The sequence below is a fragment of the Vigna unguiculata genome, chromosome 1 (assembly GCF_004118075.2).
Source record: "Vigna unguiculata cultivar IT97K-499-35 chromosome 1, ASM411807v1, whole genome shotgun sequence".
NCBI classification, from domain to species: Eukaryota; Viridiplantae; Streptophyta; class Magnoliopsida; order Fabales; family Fabaceae; genus Vigna; species Vigna unguiculata.
Window position 1 is genome coordinate 4,347,601 of NC_040279.1, and position 19,383 is coordinate 4,366,983.

A 19,383-nucleotide genomic window follows, 5' to 3' on the forward strand; every position below is an offset into this window, starting at 1 on the left:
CTAAACTAAATCCCATGGTTTCTGTTGATGTCTGTCTTCTATATTTTTGTGTATCTTATTATTTTACATATGCTTAGTTTGATGAATACAGACATGGATACAAATTTTTCATTAGTGTTTCCCAGTTTAATGTTACTAAATTACCTATATTTTGTCTATACTTATTTGTTTTTTGTTTTTTCACACCTACAACTTACATGAAACTCCTATTTATAGACCTAACCTACAAATTTGCAATTTACTATGTTGTCAAAGACCAGCTTGTCTTATATGGGAAGACCTACTTCCATGCAATGATTTCCTTTATGTGGCTTCCTTACCATTCCCTTGCTTGATTATAATATTTATTCCTTTTAGACAATCATGATTCTTTGTCTTAATAAATCAACAATAAGTTATTTCTTTTATACTTTACTTCAAACCATTTAAGTACCTTAATTTATGTCCAACTTCCTAGATTTTTAATTTGAGTAACAACAAACAATAGTAAACTTAGTCCTTGTAGAAACGTAGGATCAAACAAGTAGTAATTGACAATTAAATGAAGAATAAGAGCCTAGATTTAAATATTTAAAGAGACTAAAAGAAAAATACATGCAACTTATCTTAAATTGAAGAAAAATACTAGAAAAGATTAATTTGAAAGAAAGAACATTTGTTTTTAATCCTATATAGAGAACTCTAATCCTATGGTATTAAAGTATTAGAGTATTAGGTTAACTTATATTTTTGTATTGGGCCGAGTATGGCCCAACTTTTAACAAAATGATTAGTTGCCCTGATAAACCAACATAAGACTAAGAACAAAGAGAACATTAGGGTTTCACTTATGCATTGCTACACATCTGCCTCCTTTGTTTTCAGATGGGAGTTGTGTGCCTCTATGTCTTCTCCATCATCTCCATTTCATACCAGCATTCCATGATACAAAACCACATCCATGACAAACCCACATCACCATTATTACATTGAGATGACATGTTGTAAACCTGCCATTGATTTCCGCCATAACACCAACATAATAGATTTTCGATAATATTAAGGAGGATATGTGACCCGAAAGTGCTTTGCACATTGACATACATCATATTTAAAGGAATTAAACTTTTTGAAAAATAAGGAAGGGAAGTGAACATAAACTTTAGAACAAAAAATAATAGATGTCCTAGGAAAAGCCAAATTTGAAAAGACTTAAAAGTAATGCAAAGAGATAAGAAATGCCCCTTTGTGTACTAATACTATCCTTAATTCCCAAGTTGTTAAAAGCAATACAACCCTCCTTATTCCTTAACAATTCCAATCATCCTCCACATACCAAGGTCCTGAAAAACACGAGTGAGAACGAAGAATACATAATAATTTAGGTCATGGGTATGTGTGAACAAAAATAAGATTATTATAAAGTTTTGAAACACAACATTTTAAGGATGAAGGATGGCAAAAGAGAAAATTACCACATCTATTTATTGGGATAAGAGTCTCATTAGCAATAATAATGTTGTTACCATAAAGATAAACATATGATGTTAAAAGAAATAAATGAAGGATCATATGATTTGTGTACCATAGTCTAGAATCCAAGAGTCCCTACATACAGTTTTAGAAACATTAAAAGAGGAATTGAAGTTCTTAACAATCATGGTTAGAGAACAAGTACCAAAAGGTGACTTGTTGATAAACTCCACGATAAATTTTAGACGTTCAATTTCAGATTTGGCAAGATTTTCAGAGTCTATAGTTGGAAGATGAGCATTACTTAGTGGAATTGTCATGCTAAAATAAATAATAGGAATTCTTTAACCCCTCCTAAATAAAACAAAAACAATAGTAGTGATAGAAGAGTGTACTTCAAGCAACCCCAACAATTAAAGGAAATGAGTGCACTTTAAACAACCTTGAAAGGTACAATAACGAAGACAATAAAAAAGAAATGGAAAACAGGACTCACAAGTTGAGGAGCTGTGATACCAACTTGAAAAGATTAATTTCAAAGAATTTTTTTTTTTAAACAGTTATTCATCTCTCTATGTATAGAGTACTCTAACCCTCTAATAGTAATAATAAAGAGATCTCTAGAATCACCTAATATCCTACTAACAACAATAATGCATTACTTTTTAAAACGAAATAGATCAGTTCAATTAACATGAATCAATTATATACTTATATCCTGACATCATAACCAAATCCATCATAACGCCACGTTAGACTAATTTAAATAAATTGGGTTTGCAAGAAGAAACATTGATAAATATGAAAGTGAAACAGAATAATTTGATTGGCAACAGTTCAAATCAATGTTCAGCTCATGTACATTCAGAGGATAGCCGTTGATAACCAATAATCCCATAAACCAACAAATAGTACCTTTTTATGTATAATGATATTGAGGTTCGAATAGAAGACTTCATACATACTACACTGCACGTGTTTTTTTTTATTCATTAACTTATACGGCCCGCGGATCTGGCCGTTTTGGTTCGCAGGCTCGTCCGATGGGTCAACGGATTTGAGGGTCGAGTTGTCACGGGTTGTGGGTCAAACTTTTTGGTCCGGCCCATGTTTTTTGGTCGGGTTGGCGGGTCAGTTTCGGACCCGACCCATTTTAACATTCCTATGAATCAACAATCTTAAGAAAAAATAAATGGTTTTATGAATTTTAATTACCGAAAAATTAACATCTAAAATAAAGATAAAAAAATCAATTTTTTAATATTACAATAATTAAAAACTAAAAATTAGTTTCTATTTTTAATTATTTTTATCGATTAAAATTTAGTTCCTAAAATAAATTAAAAATGACTAGAAAATAATTTTTAATTACTTCTTAACATGTGTTATTATTATTTTATATTTAATTAATTTCTGATAATACTGATATTATACCGTATATTTATTTATTTATTTACAGTAACATTTTTAAAATATGTTGCAATATTAGGATGTATATAGTAACATTCTTAGTAAATGTGATTACACAAATGTTAGTAAAAAATAGAAAAAAGTGTAACTATCTATAGTGACATTTTTAAAGTGTTACAATATTAATATTAATATTTTTTATAGTAACAATTTTAAGAAAATGTAATTGTATTATGCTAATAGTAACATTTTTAATAAATGTAGCTAGTTAAATGTTGCTGTAGCTACTAAATGCTACAGTGAGTGCCCTTGATGGCTTGATTAACCCCGCAGGTTCACCATTTTTTTCTTCATACTCTATAACTGCATCAATTTTCTATAATACAAAAGGGTTTTATCTCAAGTAAAAAATGAAGATTATAATTGGTTGGAACGATTTCCTTATCTCATTTAAGATGGTTACTCCAATCAAGTAAAATATATTATTTTCATTTGCACATCTTAGATTAGACAGTGAAGTTAGAAACTTTCATATTTTTCTTTGATAGACCGTACGAAGAGAGAGAAAGACTAGGGTTAAAGTGGGACTCAATCATCTTTCTTCATCATGCAAGTACAATTGTTAAAAGGAAAAAACTAATGGACACTAAGTTTGTCAAATTTTTTTTTGTCAAATTATAATCTTTCTAAAAGTAAAATTATGTTTTGACAGATTGCTTCCACTTAACAATTAGTTAGAGATGATTTTCTAATAGTTAAAGTGTGTGGCAATAAGTTTTAAGTGAAAGGAAGGTACTATAATTATTTGTAATTAAGAATTGTAGTTATAAAATGATTTTATGTGTATACTGAAAAGTAAGAGAAGATATATATAAAAATAATTTAGGTATGATACGATACGATATAATAGAATAAAAGGGAGAAAAATAACAAGAATTAATAAACTATATATAAGTATTCATACGTTAATACTCTTCTTAGCAAGATGGGGATGTTGAAAAGGATAATAACTAGCTACAGAAGCCTGCTTGCCCTTTGGTGGTATATGAGGACAGAAAGAAAAAGAAAATGTAGATATAAATAAGTGATATGATTAAAAAGAAAAGAGAAAGAAATAATTAAAAGAAAAGAAAAAATAAACTTACCCTAAAAATAAATTTTATCCTATTTAATGGGTATAATTAATATTTTGTTGACAACTTACACATTTTATACCTGTTTAATTTTAAAAATCAATTTGAAGATTTTAAAATATTTTTTAATATTTAAATAAAAGTTATTTTAAAATAAAATTATTTTAATTTTTTTTGTAATTAAAATAATTAAAAATAAATATTTATGAAACCAAAATGCTTCTAATCTTAACAGCATTCTCCTATATTATTATCTAGAAAATAAAAATAAGATGAGTTAGAAGTAGAAAGTGGAGTATTTCTACAGATTGGTCTGAGTGGAATGCAAACTTTGCACTGGGAATTCTATATTACGGTGAACATGCGAACACAGGAGCAGGTGCTGGCACCGGAGGAAGGGTGAAATGGGGAGGCTTTCGTGTCATCTCCAGCGCCGAGGCTGTGATATTCACCGTCGGAGAATTCTTGGCCGGTGGCTCCTGGATTCCTGGGAGTGGCGTGCCCTTTGACGCAGGTTTATGAAAAACAAAAACTGATGAAACCGATGTTTTCTGTTGTGTTGTCTTGTTAAGCTATTTAATCATCTGAAACTAAAAGAAAGGGTGTGTCATAAGATTAATGATACGTAATTGTAATATAAGTTGTCGTTTTGTAGTTAAGATGATAATTTATTAAGGAAACTGAAAGTTAGGATGTGGTCCTTTGTTGATGTTAACATTCTAAGTATGGATTGTGAAAGCTGTCAAATAGAATTACAGAAAAACCAAATGCTTTTGCTCTGAAAATACAACTCATCATATGCCAAGTCTTCTTCTTCTGCATTTTTTCCTGTTTAGCCGCCACTAACAAGTTGTAATTAACATATTATTTTTGTGAAAAATTAATTAAAATAAGAGTCTTGATCGAAAAAGGGAAACACATCTGTGTACGTGGGGCAACATAATAACAACTCCAAACGAGGTAAATTTTTCTTACATCGATAAATAATTTTTTCAACATGGTATCATTTTCTTATATTTTCATTTAACAACCATAAATATATTATTTTATTTTAAAATTTTATTTATATTTATTTTTTTAGTTAAATATAATATAAGCAAGAAAAAAAAAGTTGGATACCAAATGATAACTTTTCACAATTTCTAAACTGATGAAGAAGCCACTAATGAGTAAACGGTGAATTATAAACCCAATGAAGCAAAATAAAAAATAATCGCCAGAAAAGAATTCAGATAAATCAAGATTGAAAATTTTCGGTTTGAGACAAATTATAACAAATAGTATCTCAATTAATATTAACCTGAGTCTCATTTATTTATTATTTACTATATTAAAAAAACAAAAGGTTATAAGTTTAAGAGTAGTGGAGCTCAAAGCTTACAGAGGGCCCAGGACCAGGCCCATACATTAAATAAAAGCTGGACTCCGATAAAAATATACGGATATTCTTTTTACGAAGGAGGATTTTGATACATCAAATACAGAACCTGTCATAATACATGCATCACAACATGAAAGGTAAACATGGATAATGATGACCTTGTCCACAGGTATATGATAGATAAATTTACAAAATAATAATAATAATAATAATCGTACGATGCATATTTTGGACAATGATACTAGAATTAAAAATGTTGTAAGTTTTTAAAATTTTTAAATTATAATGTAGTTTATACATTATAATTGGTGGAAATTAAACTAGATAATATTTATTTTTTATAACACAACATTTAATTGTTAATAAATAATAAATTAAGAATAAAAATATTTATTAAGATATTTGTTATTTTCTTTTTTATTATATTTTAAGTTTATCACATCTTGTACTCATCATTCACTCTCACATATTTTTCTTTTTGTTTACAAAGAAGTAAATAAGTTAAACACAAACTCATTATTTGTACTTGTATCTTTCATCTCTTTTCTTTTATTCTTAAAGAAAAAAAAAACTCTCTTTTGTCTCTATCTCACTTGAGAGTGAAATATTAGTTTAATAGTTAACATTATTTTTTTAATCTCATGAGCATGTGTATTTTCAATTTTTTATCGATATAAAAGAAAGAAAAACTTTCCATAACCAATTTTTAATTGTTACTCAATTAATATAGTTTCTTTTTTAGTAATTGCGTTTTTGGATTTTTGATTTGATTGTAATAAATTATTTTTTAATCTTAAACTTAAAAAAAAATACATATATCGATTAAAAATAAAAGGAAAGATTTATTTTAAAAATAATAGATTTAACTTCTTTACATTTTATGAAACATGATACTAATCATCTAATTGTTTTGTTCAATTACAAAAGTCTTTTGATAAGTATCAAAGAATAACTACAAATGAGAAATTTTTTATTTATTGTTTGGGATGTGATATAAGAAAATATAGGGATATCCAATATATGATAATATATAATTTATTTTGTAAATAATTTTTTTTAGTTACAATTATACTAAATCATATATTAATATTTATTGTATTAATGAACATAATTAAATATATAAATATATAATTTAAGGTTCTTAATTAAACCATGGCGCTTAAAAGTTCTTTAATATTAAAACAATATCTACTCATCATCGTTTAATTTTAGAGATTTGACGAGAAGACATTAAAAAAATGGTTAAAATTTTGTCACTGTTCTGTATATTCCGCACTTGGCTTCATTGCGATAGAGATGACAAGTAGTACTAGTTTTGTACAACTTAATGTCACGGACAAAAATAATCAGAACTCCTTGTCATTTTCGTATGAAGTAAGGATAAAATAATCTAATAAACTTCATACTTTCAAACAACATTAATATATAGAAACTAAAGTGTGAACTATTATTTGCAATGCTTTTAATAAAAATAGTAAAAGTATACAGTTTGAGGAGAAATAATATAAGAACCTTGTAGTTAAGAGTAAAAAAAAATAAAAAAAATGAGAAGAAATTATGGAAATAGATGAAGATGAAGTTGGTGTGTAGGGTTACAGTGTGGTCTGAAAATAAATGAAAGTTCCCAAAAAAGTGAAAACTGAAACCTATTTGTGTGCTATGTTGGCGAGCTTCTTTGTTTCCAAAAGTCATGACGACACTGAATTTTGAAATGAAGAACACAAAATAATGAAGTTTCTGTTGGATTTTTCCTTATTCATAGGCTACACTAATAAAATCTTGTACTTTGCCTGTTTCTTATCTTGCACTCTAAGTACTACTTGGGATAGGAGATGATATAAAGTGTCTTTCCATTTAAATTAAAATATTCAAATTAAATATTGGACATTATGTCAAATCTTTTTTTACAATTCAATTAAATCTAAAATTCATCACTTTATAATTAGCTAAAAATGTATAATAAATTATTTTTTAATTCAAATTAAATATAATTTACCTTAATTTTCTAACAAAAATATAAACTCATATTTTATATGTCATACATAGGAACTGAATTCCATCATGGCCTCACTGACCTTGACGTGTTGCAGCAGATGGCGGTTGAACAGCTGCCAGAGGATTTACTTGGTACGAAAACGCAAGCTGCCACAAATCTACCAAAGCCCTTTTTACGGAGATAGCTTGTCTTCTTAAAATCCTAAATCACGATTAGTCTCAGTCATTCAGAACCATGTAATCCCTATGAAGCACAAAGAGCGAGCAAATATATATTGCAGAACTTGCTATAACCTTTATAAATCCATTCAATGAGTTTGGTTACAGTAAACAATGCAGATTATTAATTTAGTATTCAGTATAATACACTTGCATGTTAACCAAGGGTGCCCCAACCCCAGAATAAATAAAATGGAAATTCTTCACCATGGCACAGCAGAAAGAGAAATGGATTTTACTCATCATTATAACAGATTCCATAAGAACGTAGATACAATATATTGGAAAATCTCAGCCTTAGACGGTTAAAAGAGAAATTACAAGAGACTGAAAAGCTCACACCACAGGGTGGGGGGCTTTTAATTAAAAGCTGATATTAAATATAGGTCAATCCATTTGGAACAACATGGTTCTTGAGAGAAGGTTACGAAATATCCTACAAATTCTGTAACTAATAATACTAGGAATCACAAGTTTTTCAAGTCAAAAAACATAACTCAAGCTGCCTGTTCAAAATCTTGCTGTCCATCAGTTCTAGGTATGGTCTAAAACACTCCTTTTCAAGTTTTAACATTATAATATGAGAGTAGTTGACAGGTTTGGAACACTGGGAGGAATGAGAAGAAACATATTTAGGAATCTGTCATCCATTAAGGAAGTTGTCATCTATTACTATGTGATTCTAAGCTTTTTATCATCACGGAAATTTGTTATTAATTCTTATTCTCTTGTCCTAAATTCTAAAAAGTTCTTAGGGGCAGAAAAGTTATGGGAATTCTATTAGGGACCATCATCTGGTTTTTCTTAGGAACTTTTCAAAGGTAGCATGATTCTCTCCTATCTCCGCAGCAAAGCTAAAATCTAAACCCTTCAACATATTCTATCTATTTCTTGGTTACTCTCAAATGACCATAAAGGGAAGATTTGATTTGATGTTTGGAGCTAGGGCCCCATAAAGGGAAGACAGGATGTAGCTCTCTTTTGAATCAGGAATCTATTAAATTGCTTGAGGTAATAAATTAAACAAAGAAACAAAGAAATACAACTATACAAATCAGAATAATAAAGGTCCTAAAGAGGTGATATTTTGCCCAAGATGAATTATAGCAACTAAACAGGTAAGAACAAATATGATTAATATAAAACTAAAGATGATTTTGATATGAAATGGTGATTGTATCCTCTAAGATGAGAGGATGCAGAAAACAGATATTAGAGATACATTCTACCACGAAGCTAAAAATTTAATTGAGTACCTTTTTATGGTGGCTTGCTTCTTTCTGAAAACATAGTAGATGAACACTAGTAAACAACCAAGCATGATCTTCCCACTAGTTATGACAAACTTAGTAGAGCCAATCTTCAAATGGATACCACGGAAGCAACAGAAACATGTTTCTATTTGTTTAGACAATTTTATAAGAGCATTCTTGGACCTATCCTTTTCATTGTTGAGATGTTTGGTTTTGAAGGATTGAGGTAATCCTTCGGACATATTTCGTTCTTTCAAAGAAAAATCTTCATTTCTATTTGTAGGTGACTGAGGAAAAGGTTGTGACAGAATAGTACTTTCAGGAGAATGCATGGAACGTAACCTTCTCAGAAGTCCCTAAAAAATATAATGTCATAGAAATAGTTAGCAAATCTGAGGGAAGCACACTGCCTAAGAGCAAACAAGCCAATACTTACAAAAAGACGAGAAAAGTTTATTACTTTTAATTTACAATAAAGGACCAAATAGAGTGATTATGTCAGGAATAAATTTAGGGAGTATTATAAACTCTGCAGGTTTAATATAGAAGGAGAAAAAAGGTCAAGTTATAATTTTAGTGTGGGAAACTAAGTTAAATCAGTTATTGTATAGGCTATAAATAAGCCCTCTATTGATTTGGGAGGAGTTTTTGAAATAATTCTTTTAAATGGACTTTTCCAGTGTGAAAATGAGAGGGCTGCTTTAGATGGCATACTTGTATTTACCTCTGATTTGTATGAGTGTGATGCTTAAATCAATAAAGAGGACTACTAACATATAAGCTATTGCATTAAGAGAATGGTTGTAATATTTAGAGTAGTTATTCAGCTAGAGATAAAGTTTAACAATGAAATAACCACTGCAGACAGCAAACTAAACAACAATATTTATAAAAAAAAAAGCTCGCCAAGTAATTTTTTCAAATGTCAGCTCAGACTAATAAATTTAACGTACTGATAAAAGGATACATCTAATTCCTTCCACCAATAAAGACAAAAGAGAATGCAGTGAACTGCTTTATTTCAATTAATAAAAATTACACCATAACTTTGTTTCTCATTTCTAATTTCTAATTCAAATGCCTGATTACAAAACCACTAATATGAAAACTTGATTTGTGGAGAACATTCATACCTGTCGATTTTCCTCAGGCAATGAAGAATTCTCAACCCAGGAGATTGCAAGATCTACATCTTTTCGAACTGTTGCAAGAAGTGTGACAGAATAGAGCTCGACAACTTCCACATATTCATTAATTTCAAGAATTATGTGTCTTTCTTTAATACTTCCATCTTCTACATTTGTCTCTTTAATGACTGCACAATATCTTGCATCTTCAAGACTCCATCCATTGAGGAAATCCTCCACAAATTCTTGAACACCAAGCCCAGAATCTTGTGCAATTTGAAAACAAGCTCTGAACCAAAAATAATAAAAAGAGGTAGTATCACTCTCCTTACACATGGTCTTTCACTAATACCTTGTTTGTAGACATATCTATATGGAAAAAATAAAAACAGTACAACCCTATTGTCAAACACTATATAGAAAGGACAAGGGTGCTGCAGAATCATGATCCGGAACGAAGAAGCTATCTTGGATATTCAGGTGTTAGGGATGAAATGTTCACATCAAGAATAAAAATAAAAAATGGCAATCATACATGACATAGGGTGTGTTTGGAAACCTGTTCAATCCACAGTGATAGGGAGTATTAAACTTTGCAATGCCTAAATGGACAAGGTGAGTATCAAATTGATTGACGCTGAACATGAGTTGAGCTGAAACCAACTGGTAAGGCACGTGAAATTGTTATTAACCAGAAGATGTTAAAGAAAACAAGCATACCTACCCAGTAAGAAGAACACGGGGAGGAATAGCTTTGACTGAAATGAAATGCAGTCTAAGTTGATCGAGAATGTGTTGATTCCTGCAGCAAAGCACCGATGATTCAATTTTAGAATGAACTGTGGAGAAGATAGAGATGAGAATGTAAGAAAAACCTGGGGAGGTGGATAAGTGCCTGGAGCAGCACCATGGCAGTGGATTCTAGCATATCTGGAGTTGCAAGGGAGGCATGACGCAAGCGTTCCAAAATAGAGGATGCAGCTGATGCGGCTTCTTGGTACATAGAACAAACAAGGAAGCTGCATCGGAAAAAAACACATCATCACACAGATTCTGGTTTTGGGTAGTTCTACAATTGATTCACTTATTCCATTACCTCTCTAAAGCCTCAATTTCATTCCATATAGCAGCAGCTTCAGAGTCTGATTCTGACTCCAACTCCGTCGTCTTGATTTGTATCGACTCGGTCCTAATTTGCATAGTCTCCTCACCTCACCAATCAAAAACACAAAAAGGGGAAAATCAAGAACACCCCTTTCTTCAACTATTCATCTATGTATTATCTATTACATAATAATTAATGGTTTCATGTTGCATAGTCTTCTCCCTTTCTCTTTGTTTCTTCCATTATTCTCTCTCTCTCTCTCTCTCTCTCTCTCTCCTCTGCCAGCAACGCCACTAAGACGGTGTTTCAAGTTTTAAAACTTTTAAAACGTGTTTTTTTATTGGGCCACTACAAGAATTTTTTTTACACCGATCAATAAGAGAGAACTCAATCATATAGAGGCAAAACTGACATGAAAAAGAAACTTAAAAAAAACCATCTAAAAAATTCATCATACAAAGAAGAAGATATAAACCTGAAGATGCTCTGCTCTGAAGGGTGGAATAGCAACCAGCAACTCAAATAAAATAAACCCAACATTTTTTTTTATTGATATAGTTGTCTTTGCTATTCTATTCTGTGCAATGTTATATATCAGGTTGTCCTAGCCAGATGATGACATTTCTTGTTCCAAACAAATCAATTATGGAATTAAATCTATACCAATGCGATTCATTCTCTTTTTTCATGGCCATTTCCTCCCTCACTCATGTAACCCACACAGTGCAGACTCTAGCCCCTCAATCCAAATACAAATTTAGATACATTATAACCCAATGATTCCCACCCGAAACAATGAGAAAATATCAACCCAGTCACGAATCAAAAAAACACCAACAAAATCGAATTAAACCCAAAAACGTAAAGTGCACACATAGATTCCACATATTGCCAATGATAGCAACTCGAATGCCAACTCATAGCTACTCAATAGCCTCATCAATTTGGCTTTAACAACTGTTGACCCAAAAATAATCCAATTAATATTCAGACCATAGCCAGAAATAAATAAAACAGAGACAAAGAGGAGCAACCAGTGGCCAATGGCTGTTTATAGCTTAGTTTTTTCGTGAACGAAAGAGAAGGGATAGAGGCATAGATACCTTCGGCTGCAGCTATAGAGCTTCGGATGTAGACACTGGTGTTGAGTGAATCTCGTTGGGGATGAACGGCTGAGGCAGAGGGTGCGTAATCGTTCTCACTGTTGGGTCCTATTCGGTGAAGTGTAGTGCCTTTTCTGTTGGGTCCTATTAATTTTCTATTTACTATATATATTTTTTATTTTTGAAAATACATTATAGATGTTCCTCGAATACGTTTACGTATTACTGCACACACAATTAACCCACACTTACAGACACTTTCACCCACCCACTCACACTAATTCACCCTACACACTCACACTCGGTCCACACAGCCTAGGCCCACTCACTCACCACAAACAGGCACACCAGTGGAAAAAGTAAAAAGAGGGAAAAAGGAGAAAGGCGGAAGAGAAAGCGTGAGAAGGAGAAGTAGAAAGGAGAAGAAGAAAAAGGATTCACACAAAGACACCAATGACTCATTCACCATCAGTATCAATATGGATAATTATCAAGCGCTACTGAGGTGTCTAACCCTTGCTCTTTTTTATCTGTTTTATTAATCTGGGTTAAATTGAAGTGGTTGGAGTTGGATTGAAAATATTCATGAACCATGGAGATTGTATTGTGATATTGAAATTGTTGTTTGGCTACGAATTAGCAATCGAGCTGCTGGTGGAATCTGTGTATGATTTTGATTTTAAGTTGATTATGTATGGAGTTAGTGTTGGAGTTTTCGGTTCATAACCAGGTTGTAATGTTTATTGGAGAAGCAGATCAAGTGGTGAACAACGCGCTTTTGGGGTTTTATGTGGATACTAGTTGCTTAGATGAGGTCTTAAAGGTGTTTGAGGTAATGCCTCAACGAAACGTGGTGTCTTGGAACACTTTAATTGCTGGTTTAGCTGGACAAGATAGACCATCAGAGACGCTTGGTGCTTTTAGAGTTATGCAGGGAGAAGGAATGGGGTTCAGTTGGGTTACCCTTACAACTGCTTTGCCCGTGTGTGCTCAGCTTACTGCACTTCATAGTGGGAAGGATACTCATGGATTTGACAGAATGCACAACAGGGATTTGACATCATGGAATACAATGCTGGCTGGATACTCAATCAATGGTCAAATAAATGAAGCCTGGGCTTTATTTGATGAAATGATAAGGTCTTCCATCAAACCAGATGGGATTACTTTTGTTGTCTTGCTTTCGGGTTGTAGCCATTCAGGACTCACCAGTCAGGGACAAAGACTGTTTAATGCGATGGAGGATTATGGGGAGCAACCATCTTTAGAGCATTATGCTTGTCTGGTGGACATATTGGGTAGGTCAGGGAAACTTGAGGAGGCATTAAATGTGGCAGAGAACATTCCAATGAGACCAAGTGGCAGCATTTGGGGGTCATTGCTTAACTCGTGCCGACTTCATGGAAATGTTCCTCTAGCTGAAATAGTTGCAAAGCGACTATTTCAGATTGAACCTAACAATCCTGGAAATTATGTGATGCTTTCAAATATATATGCAAATGCAGGAATGTGGGAAGATGTGAAGAGAGTTAGGGAAATGATGGCAATGACCAGAATCAAGAAAGATGTCGGGTGCAGTTGGATACAAATAAAACACAAGATTCATACATTTGTGGCTGGAGGGAGCACTAATTTTCGTCGTTCTGCTGAGTATATTAAAATTTGGAACGAGTTGTCAAATGCTATTAAAGACTTGGGATATATACCTAACACGAGTGTTGTTCTCCATGATGTAAATGAAGATATGAAAGCAACATGGGTTTGTGAGCACAGTGAGCGTCTTGCTGCGGTAGCTGCCCTCATTAACACTGGCGCAGGAATGCCAATTAGGATTACCAAGAATCTTAGGGTATGTGTTGATTGTCATTCTTGGATGAAGGCTGTTTCAAAAGTGACAAAGAGACTAATTGTATTACGAGATACAAACCGGTTCCACCATTTTCAAAATGGCACTTGTTCTTGTAAAGATTATTGGTAAACAAAACCAAGACGAATAACTATTTAATACTATCCAATTCGAGCTTTTGGTAGCATTGTTCTTTTAGAAGTTACTACATTACAAAGTGTAAATAGAACATTCTCAAGAATTTCGGTTTAACAGTAAAATACGAAATAAATTTTGCAGACTGATGTAAAAGGAATGAAAAGTTTTATCTCAAGCAACGATTGCAGAAGCTTCAACTTTAACCGGATATCAGAATTACAGCTACCAATCAAAGCGGGTGTAAACAACTTGTTTTCTTAGTATGTATTAGAAAAGACTCTTTCAAAATACTCGAACCGAAAAACCAAACATAGAACCCTCTCATTACACTTCTTAAACAACTTTCATCTAAGAATGACAATCAACACAGACCTTAAAATTCTTGGTAATGCTAATAAGCAAGTATAGGACAGCTCTCACCCAAAGAATATCTTCATAAGAAGTATCAAAAGGATAGGGAAGAACTGTAAGCCAATATTTTTAAAACAGAGTTTTTCATTTAATTGGTGAAGGTGACGGTTTAAGGTTGATAATCTAACTATGGTTAAACCTTGATCTCACAACTATAGGTTAGACATATATATGGTTATATTCGTGGAATAAATATGGAAATAAATGAAAAATAGTAAATAAAATGAGACAAAAATAAAATAAAAAAATTAGTTAAAAACTAATATTTAAATTTCCCAGTAACAAAAACTATGATATTAAAATTTTATTTAAAAAAAATCTTAAAATAATGCCTTCAGTACTTCCTACGTAATGGATGTCTCGTGATTATTATTATTATGTGATATACACATCGTTCAAAAAATTCTCATCCATAGCACGACTCATTAAAGTATTACATTAAGTATAACATATTATATTATTCTAGATTGTATGACCTCTGTGTTTAGATATAGAACAAGGAAGCTACCAGTGCAGTGCAGTGCACCACGATTGGTACTTTGGTCCATTTCCAATCCAAATTGCAGAGTGCAGAGAAATGGCGGATACGATTGTGGTGTTTCTGATAGACAAATTGACGAGGCGATTGGTGGAGGAAGTCAATCTTCCAAAACTAATAATTAAAAATTTAATTCTCCTAGAAGACCATTCACTACATCTAATCCAAACAAAAACATAGAAATAAGAAATGTTATTTTACAATCAGTTTCATCAGTTCACATTCATCTGGTTACAGCTACATCCATCCTAGCATTAATTTTAGTTACCTGTTCTCCTCGGAGTGAGGGTGAATGGATTTAAACTTCCCGGGCACAGTGAGCGCAACCCAGAAACAAAGCAGCAGTCCAACAAACAGCTCAATCACCACCTGCATTATTCCAAACAAAAATAAAAATTAGATACATTACATGAAATTAAACCCTAGTTGTAGCGTTAATCAAATTACGTTATATGGAGGCCCTGAAAACTCCTCCTCTGTAATCTTCAACAGACCTCTGTCGGGAACAAAAATCAGATCCAATTTCAGATCCACGAGCCCTAACGCTCAAACACATAATAAAAAGTAAAACAATCGTGAGAATCAGTTGTAGAATACAGTGGATAGTTGAATAAGCGGCGTGAAATAGAACCAGAACACCGAAGACTCTGACGGTTAAAGCTAGACCCATTTATACGATTTGAAACGCAAGTTTGAAATTGAGGAAGAAGAGAAGCCTCACACACGATCTCTAACAGCGACACTGACGGTGATAGCTGGAGGTGTTGGCGACTATCGGCGCTGACGTCGGTTTTGGTGATGCGTTGCGACAGCCACAAACGAGACCTGCAGAGAGGACGAAAGGAAAGTGTTCCGAAGATGGTGAATCATTGAAATGAGGAGTCTGTGTTTTTCTTGGAATCATAAAACGATGAAAGAGTTATATATAAGTTGAAAAAAAGACTAAGAGAATGAACAATTCAACAAAAAAAATTCATCATTCTATAAATTTACAGTACAAATAAAAAAGAAGTGCTGAGTGATACAAAAGAGAAAGGACAGAAAGACTTTCTACAATTCTTAAACATGTGACAGGAATGAATTAACTACAAAATAGGTAACAGCAGTTGAATTTTGAGTGTATTTTGGTGAACTTGTACCTATTTCCATGTCAACATTCTCTGCATCATCAAAGTTACGAGAAGAAGATGAAGTTGCAAGGAACATAAAGCAGTTGAGAAATGCTGTGAGAATAAACATTGGTTCCAACTTGGAATTGAGAAACTCGTATAAGTACCATAACCATCCAATATTAAATACATATATTCCATATAATATTATATTATAACAGAACATGGATTCCTAGGATCATATCCTATATCCTATGTTAGAATGACACTTGCTCTCTTTATTTTTAGAGTAACACATTTCACACGTCTCTGAGATGTTTCTTGCGTGTTAAAAAGGAATCTCCTATACCTTTTTTTTACATTTTATTTATAAGCAACTAAAAATATACTTACACAAAAATAAATGTTAACTTCATAGAATAATATTTTAAAAATGTTTTAATTATAATTAATATTTTATTACTTTTTATTTTATGACCAAAACATTTTGAAAGAGTATTAAAGAGTCAAAAGGATTTAATATAGTTTATTTATTTATTTTGCTCAAATTTATTCGTTGAATGAGTGAAAATAATGTGATGTAGGTGGGAAGAGAATTGAATGGTGGGAAAGGGATTGGCGTAGAAACTAGATTTAAGAGTCCCATTAAAAAAATAATAATAAATATAATGGTTAAAATTATTAATTTTAAAGATTAAAAACCATAAAATAAAATTTTTAATCGTGAAAATAATTGTCAAAATTATGTCGAAAATAATTCATGATAGAAAATTTTACTCTATTCTTATAATCTTTTATCATATTCTAACCATTAAAAACTGTTACAAAAGTATATTATATTTTATTATCATTTAACATTTAACATTTATTACAAGTTTAAAATTGTCAAAAATAATTTACAATATTTTTTAAAAATTTATTTATTAATTAATTTTCACAAATTTTATAAATAATTAAATTTTATATTTCATTTAAAATTATTTTTTTAGATGATAAAAATAGTATTAATAATTAAATTTTCATTTAACTTAAACATGATAATTTTTTATATACCACACACAACAATATACAATAGAAATTTTTAAGATGATTATAGAAATGGAGAGGACAAGTAGTGATATTAATGGAACACTTAATAAACAATTAAGAAATATTTGAAGCAATGATATAATTAGTCATATGAGAGAAAGGAGGAAATTTAAATTAATAGTCATGTCATTCTTCTTCTGCTCATCACTATTTTTCAACAAACAATATTCTGAGTAGCCTACATATCAGATAGAGCAGCTGCAATACTTTGAAGCTGAGGCAACATGTAAAGTGAGAAATGGTACTAAAAATAAATCTGTGAAATGGAAACCTCAAATTTGAATATTTCTTCAGCACTGAGATTGGTTCGACCTCCAACTATTTTCATTCCAAAATTCTAAAGCTGATATATTTGTGAATCTTTTCTTTTTATCTTTATACATGATTCTTCTGATTCTTTATTACTACATAATGGAAGAACTTGAAGTACACTTAGCTCTGAAATTATTATGATCACAGTTATTAAGAAACACATGCCACACATAAATTAAACCATCCTCAAGCAATATTTATGACGTTTTAAATAGTAATCATATAATATCCCCTATCCACTATTCAATTCCTGACACCTATTTTACTTTGTGTAACTACTACTACCATGTATGACTATAGAAAAGGTAATAACACCAGGAAATTCAAGCTGCACCTTCACCGAGAAAGAATCTAGAAATACGATTAGTTTTCCCAAATCAAATAAACTTAAGCACCACAAGAATCAATCCTTCCTTTTTTGCATACTAAACTGCAACAAAATATTCTAAACACAGGAATTCAATCATCAACCTTGCTACAACATTTTTCAGCATCCAAAGTACACCAGGACATTTGAAATATCACAATACAGATCTATGCATAAACTCACCATCATTCGGCACACAGTTTGCATCGGAGACAGAACAAAGTAGCAGACACAAAAGATGCAATCAAAGGAAGATAATCGTGAAAACAATAAAGTAGAATGATAGATCTAGGCTTTACCTCAGTTAACCATGGGCAAAAATCGGCTTGAACTGTTCTACATCAAATATACATAAGCAAATTTCAGTTTAAGTTAATGCCAAACAACTCAAACCCAGCTTTGCAAACACGGCACATACAACTTTGCAACTTGGTACTTTCTATCATATAATTCAATCATTAATGAAGAACATAATTTTGTCTCAAGGATGATAGAATAATATGAAACAGTGGCAGTATTTATTTGATCACAGTGCAACGATGAAATACATGTTCTCCACATATCTCCAACATGATTACAGATAAACAGACAAACAAAGAAAACAACCACAGCTATCAGCCTATCACACAGTCAGATAAAAAATAGTAACACTAGAAAAACAAGAAAAAAGAAATGAACATCACCACCACACCAAAACGGCAGCAACTACGAAATTGAAATTGGGGGAAAATTTAACCAACAACAGCACAACAATTATGATTCACAGAATGGGTCCAATCCAAACAAGGGCAAATCGCAGCAACAACAACCACACATACACCATAACTTCCAATTACAGTAAACCAATTTTAGGGTTACGAAAATCATAAATTTAGGTTACAAATCGAAAGAAAAGGGAACCAGAACGCAAATTACAAACAAACCTGTGTTCGTGGTGGTCGTGGCGGTTGGAATCGTCCGTCAATCGCAGTCCGATGGTGGCGCTGCGTTCTCTCGCTGCTGCCCCTGCCAGCGACGTGGGTGGAGGAGAAACGAGGGTGCTCTCTTCTGGTTTCCCAAAACGCGGGTGGTGGAGGAGGAGAAGAGAGTGTGAGAGGAATGAAGGAATAAGTCTGGCAGTGGCAGAGTAGAGAAAAGACTTCAAAAATATTAAACACACCACCCACCTCCTGCTGCTACACTACACTGCACGTGTTTTTTATTCATATATCTACAGTTTTTCTTTATTCCAAAATTTTATATTTATCTTCGGTAGTCGACAGGAGTTAAATTAAGCGTTATTTTAAAAATTATTAAGAGAACAATTAAAAAAATTGTGTGGTCATATCACTATTATTGGATTGATAGAATATGTTTATTTTATTATACAACATAACATTAAGGGTAACATTAAGG

General features: G+C 32.0%; 2 protein-coding genes and 1 long non-coding RNA gene across 15 annotated transcripts; 1 reads left to right on the top strand and 2 right to left on the bottom strand.

The window, feature by feature from the left end:
• Positions 1 to 611: 611 nt before the first annotated feature.
• LOC114178899 lies at positions 612 to 2,420 on the bottom strand. The gene is made up of 2 exons (XR_003603394.1): positions 2,368 to 2,420; positions 612 to 989 (listed from the first exon to the last, which is right to left on the bottom strand). It is a non-coding gene; the product is annotated as an uncharacterized LOC114178899 (long non-coding RNA).
• A 4,789-nt stretch (positions 2,421 to 7,209) lies between these two features.
• LOC114193392 (protein APEM9-like) lies at positions 7,210 to 19,142 on the bottom strand. Of its 13 annotated transcripts, none has more exons than XM_028083249.1 (11): positions 18,912 to 19,142; positions 18,288 to 18,324; positions 15,833 to 15,936; positions 15,559 to 15,607; positions 15,380 to 15,480; positions 11,067 to 11,181; positions 10,846 to 10,989; positions 10,695 to 10,772; positions 9,977 to 10,259; positions 8,847 to 9,199; positions 7,210 to 7,573 (listed from the first exon to the last, which is right to left on the bottom strand). In XM_028083249.1, exons 6-11 carry the CDS (start codon positions 11,168 to 11,170, stop codon positions 7,444 to 7,446), a joined length of 1,092 nt encoding a protein of 363 aa, XP_027939050.1. In that variant the 5' UTR covers positions 11,171 to 11,181; positions 15,380 to 15,480; positions 15,559 to 15,607; positions 15,833 to 15,936; positions 18,288 to 18,324; positions 18,912 to 19,142; the 3' UTR covers positions 7,210 to 7,443. The 13 variants fall into 13 exon arrangements, with proteins under 13 accessions (XP_027939050.1, XP_027938999.1, XP_027939034.1 ...); XM_028083198.1 differs by having other exon boundaries at positions 15,559 to 15,650; XM_028083233.1 differs by having other exon boundaries at positions 15,709 to 15,936.
• On the top strand, positions 12,873 to 14,206 carry LOC114182811 (pentatricopeptide repeat-containing protein At3g14330-like). The gene has a single exon (XM_028069708.1). The coding sequence runs from the start codon at positions 12,873 to 12,875 to the stop codon at positions 14,154 to 14,156; it is 1,284 nt and encodes a 427-aa protein (XP_027925509.1). The 3' UTR covers positions 14,157 to 14,206.
• Positions 19,143 to 19,383: the final 241 nt, after the last annotated feature.

What these genes read in the sequence shown, in the direction of transcription:
- LOC114193392 (XM_028083249.1), bottom strand. Translation starts at nt 11,170, where the DNA reads ATGCAAATTAGGACCGAGTCGATACAAATCAAGACGACGGAGTTGGAG. An exon ending in CCCCGTGTTCTTCTTACTGG is followed by an intron (nt 10,260 to 10,694) that starts GTAGGTATGCTT and finishes TTTTTGGTTCAG; the next exon opens with AGCTTGTTTTCAAATTGCAC. An exon ending in TGCCTGAGGAAAATCGACAG is followed by an intron (nt 9,200 to 9,976) that starts GTATGAATGTTC and finishes TATATTTTTTAG; the next exon opens with GGACTTCTGAGAAGGTTACG.
- LOC114182811 (XM_028069708.1), top strand. Translation starts at nt 12,873, where the DNA reads ATGGAGTTAGTGTTGGAGTTTTCGGTTCATAACCAGGTTGTAATGTTT.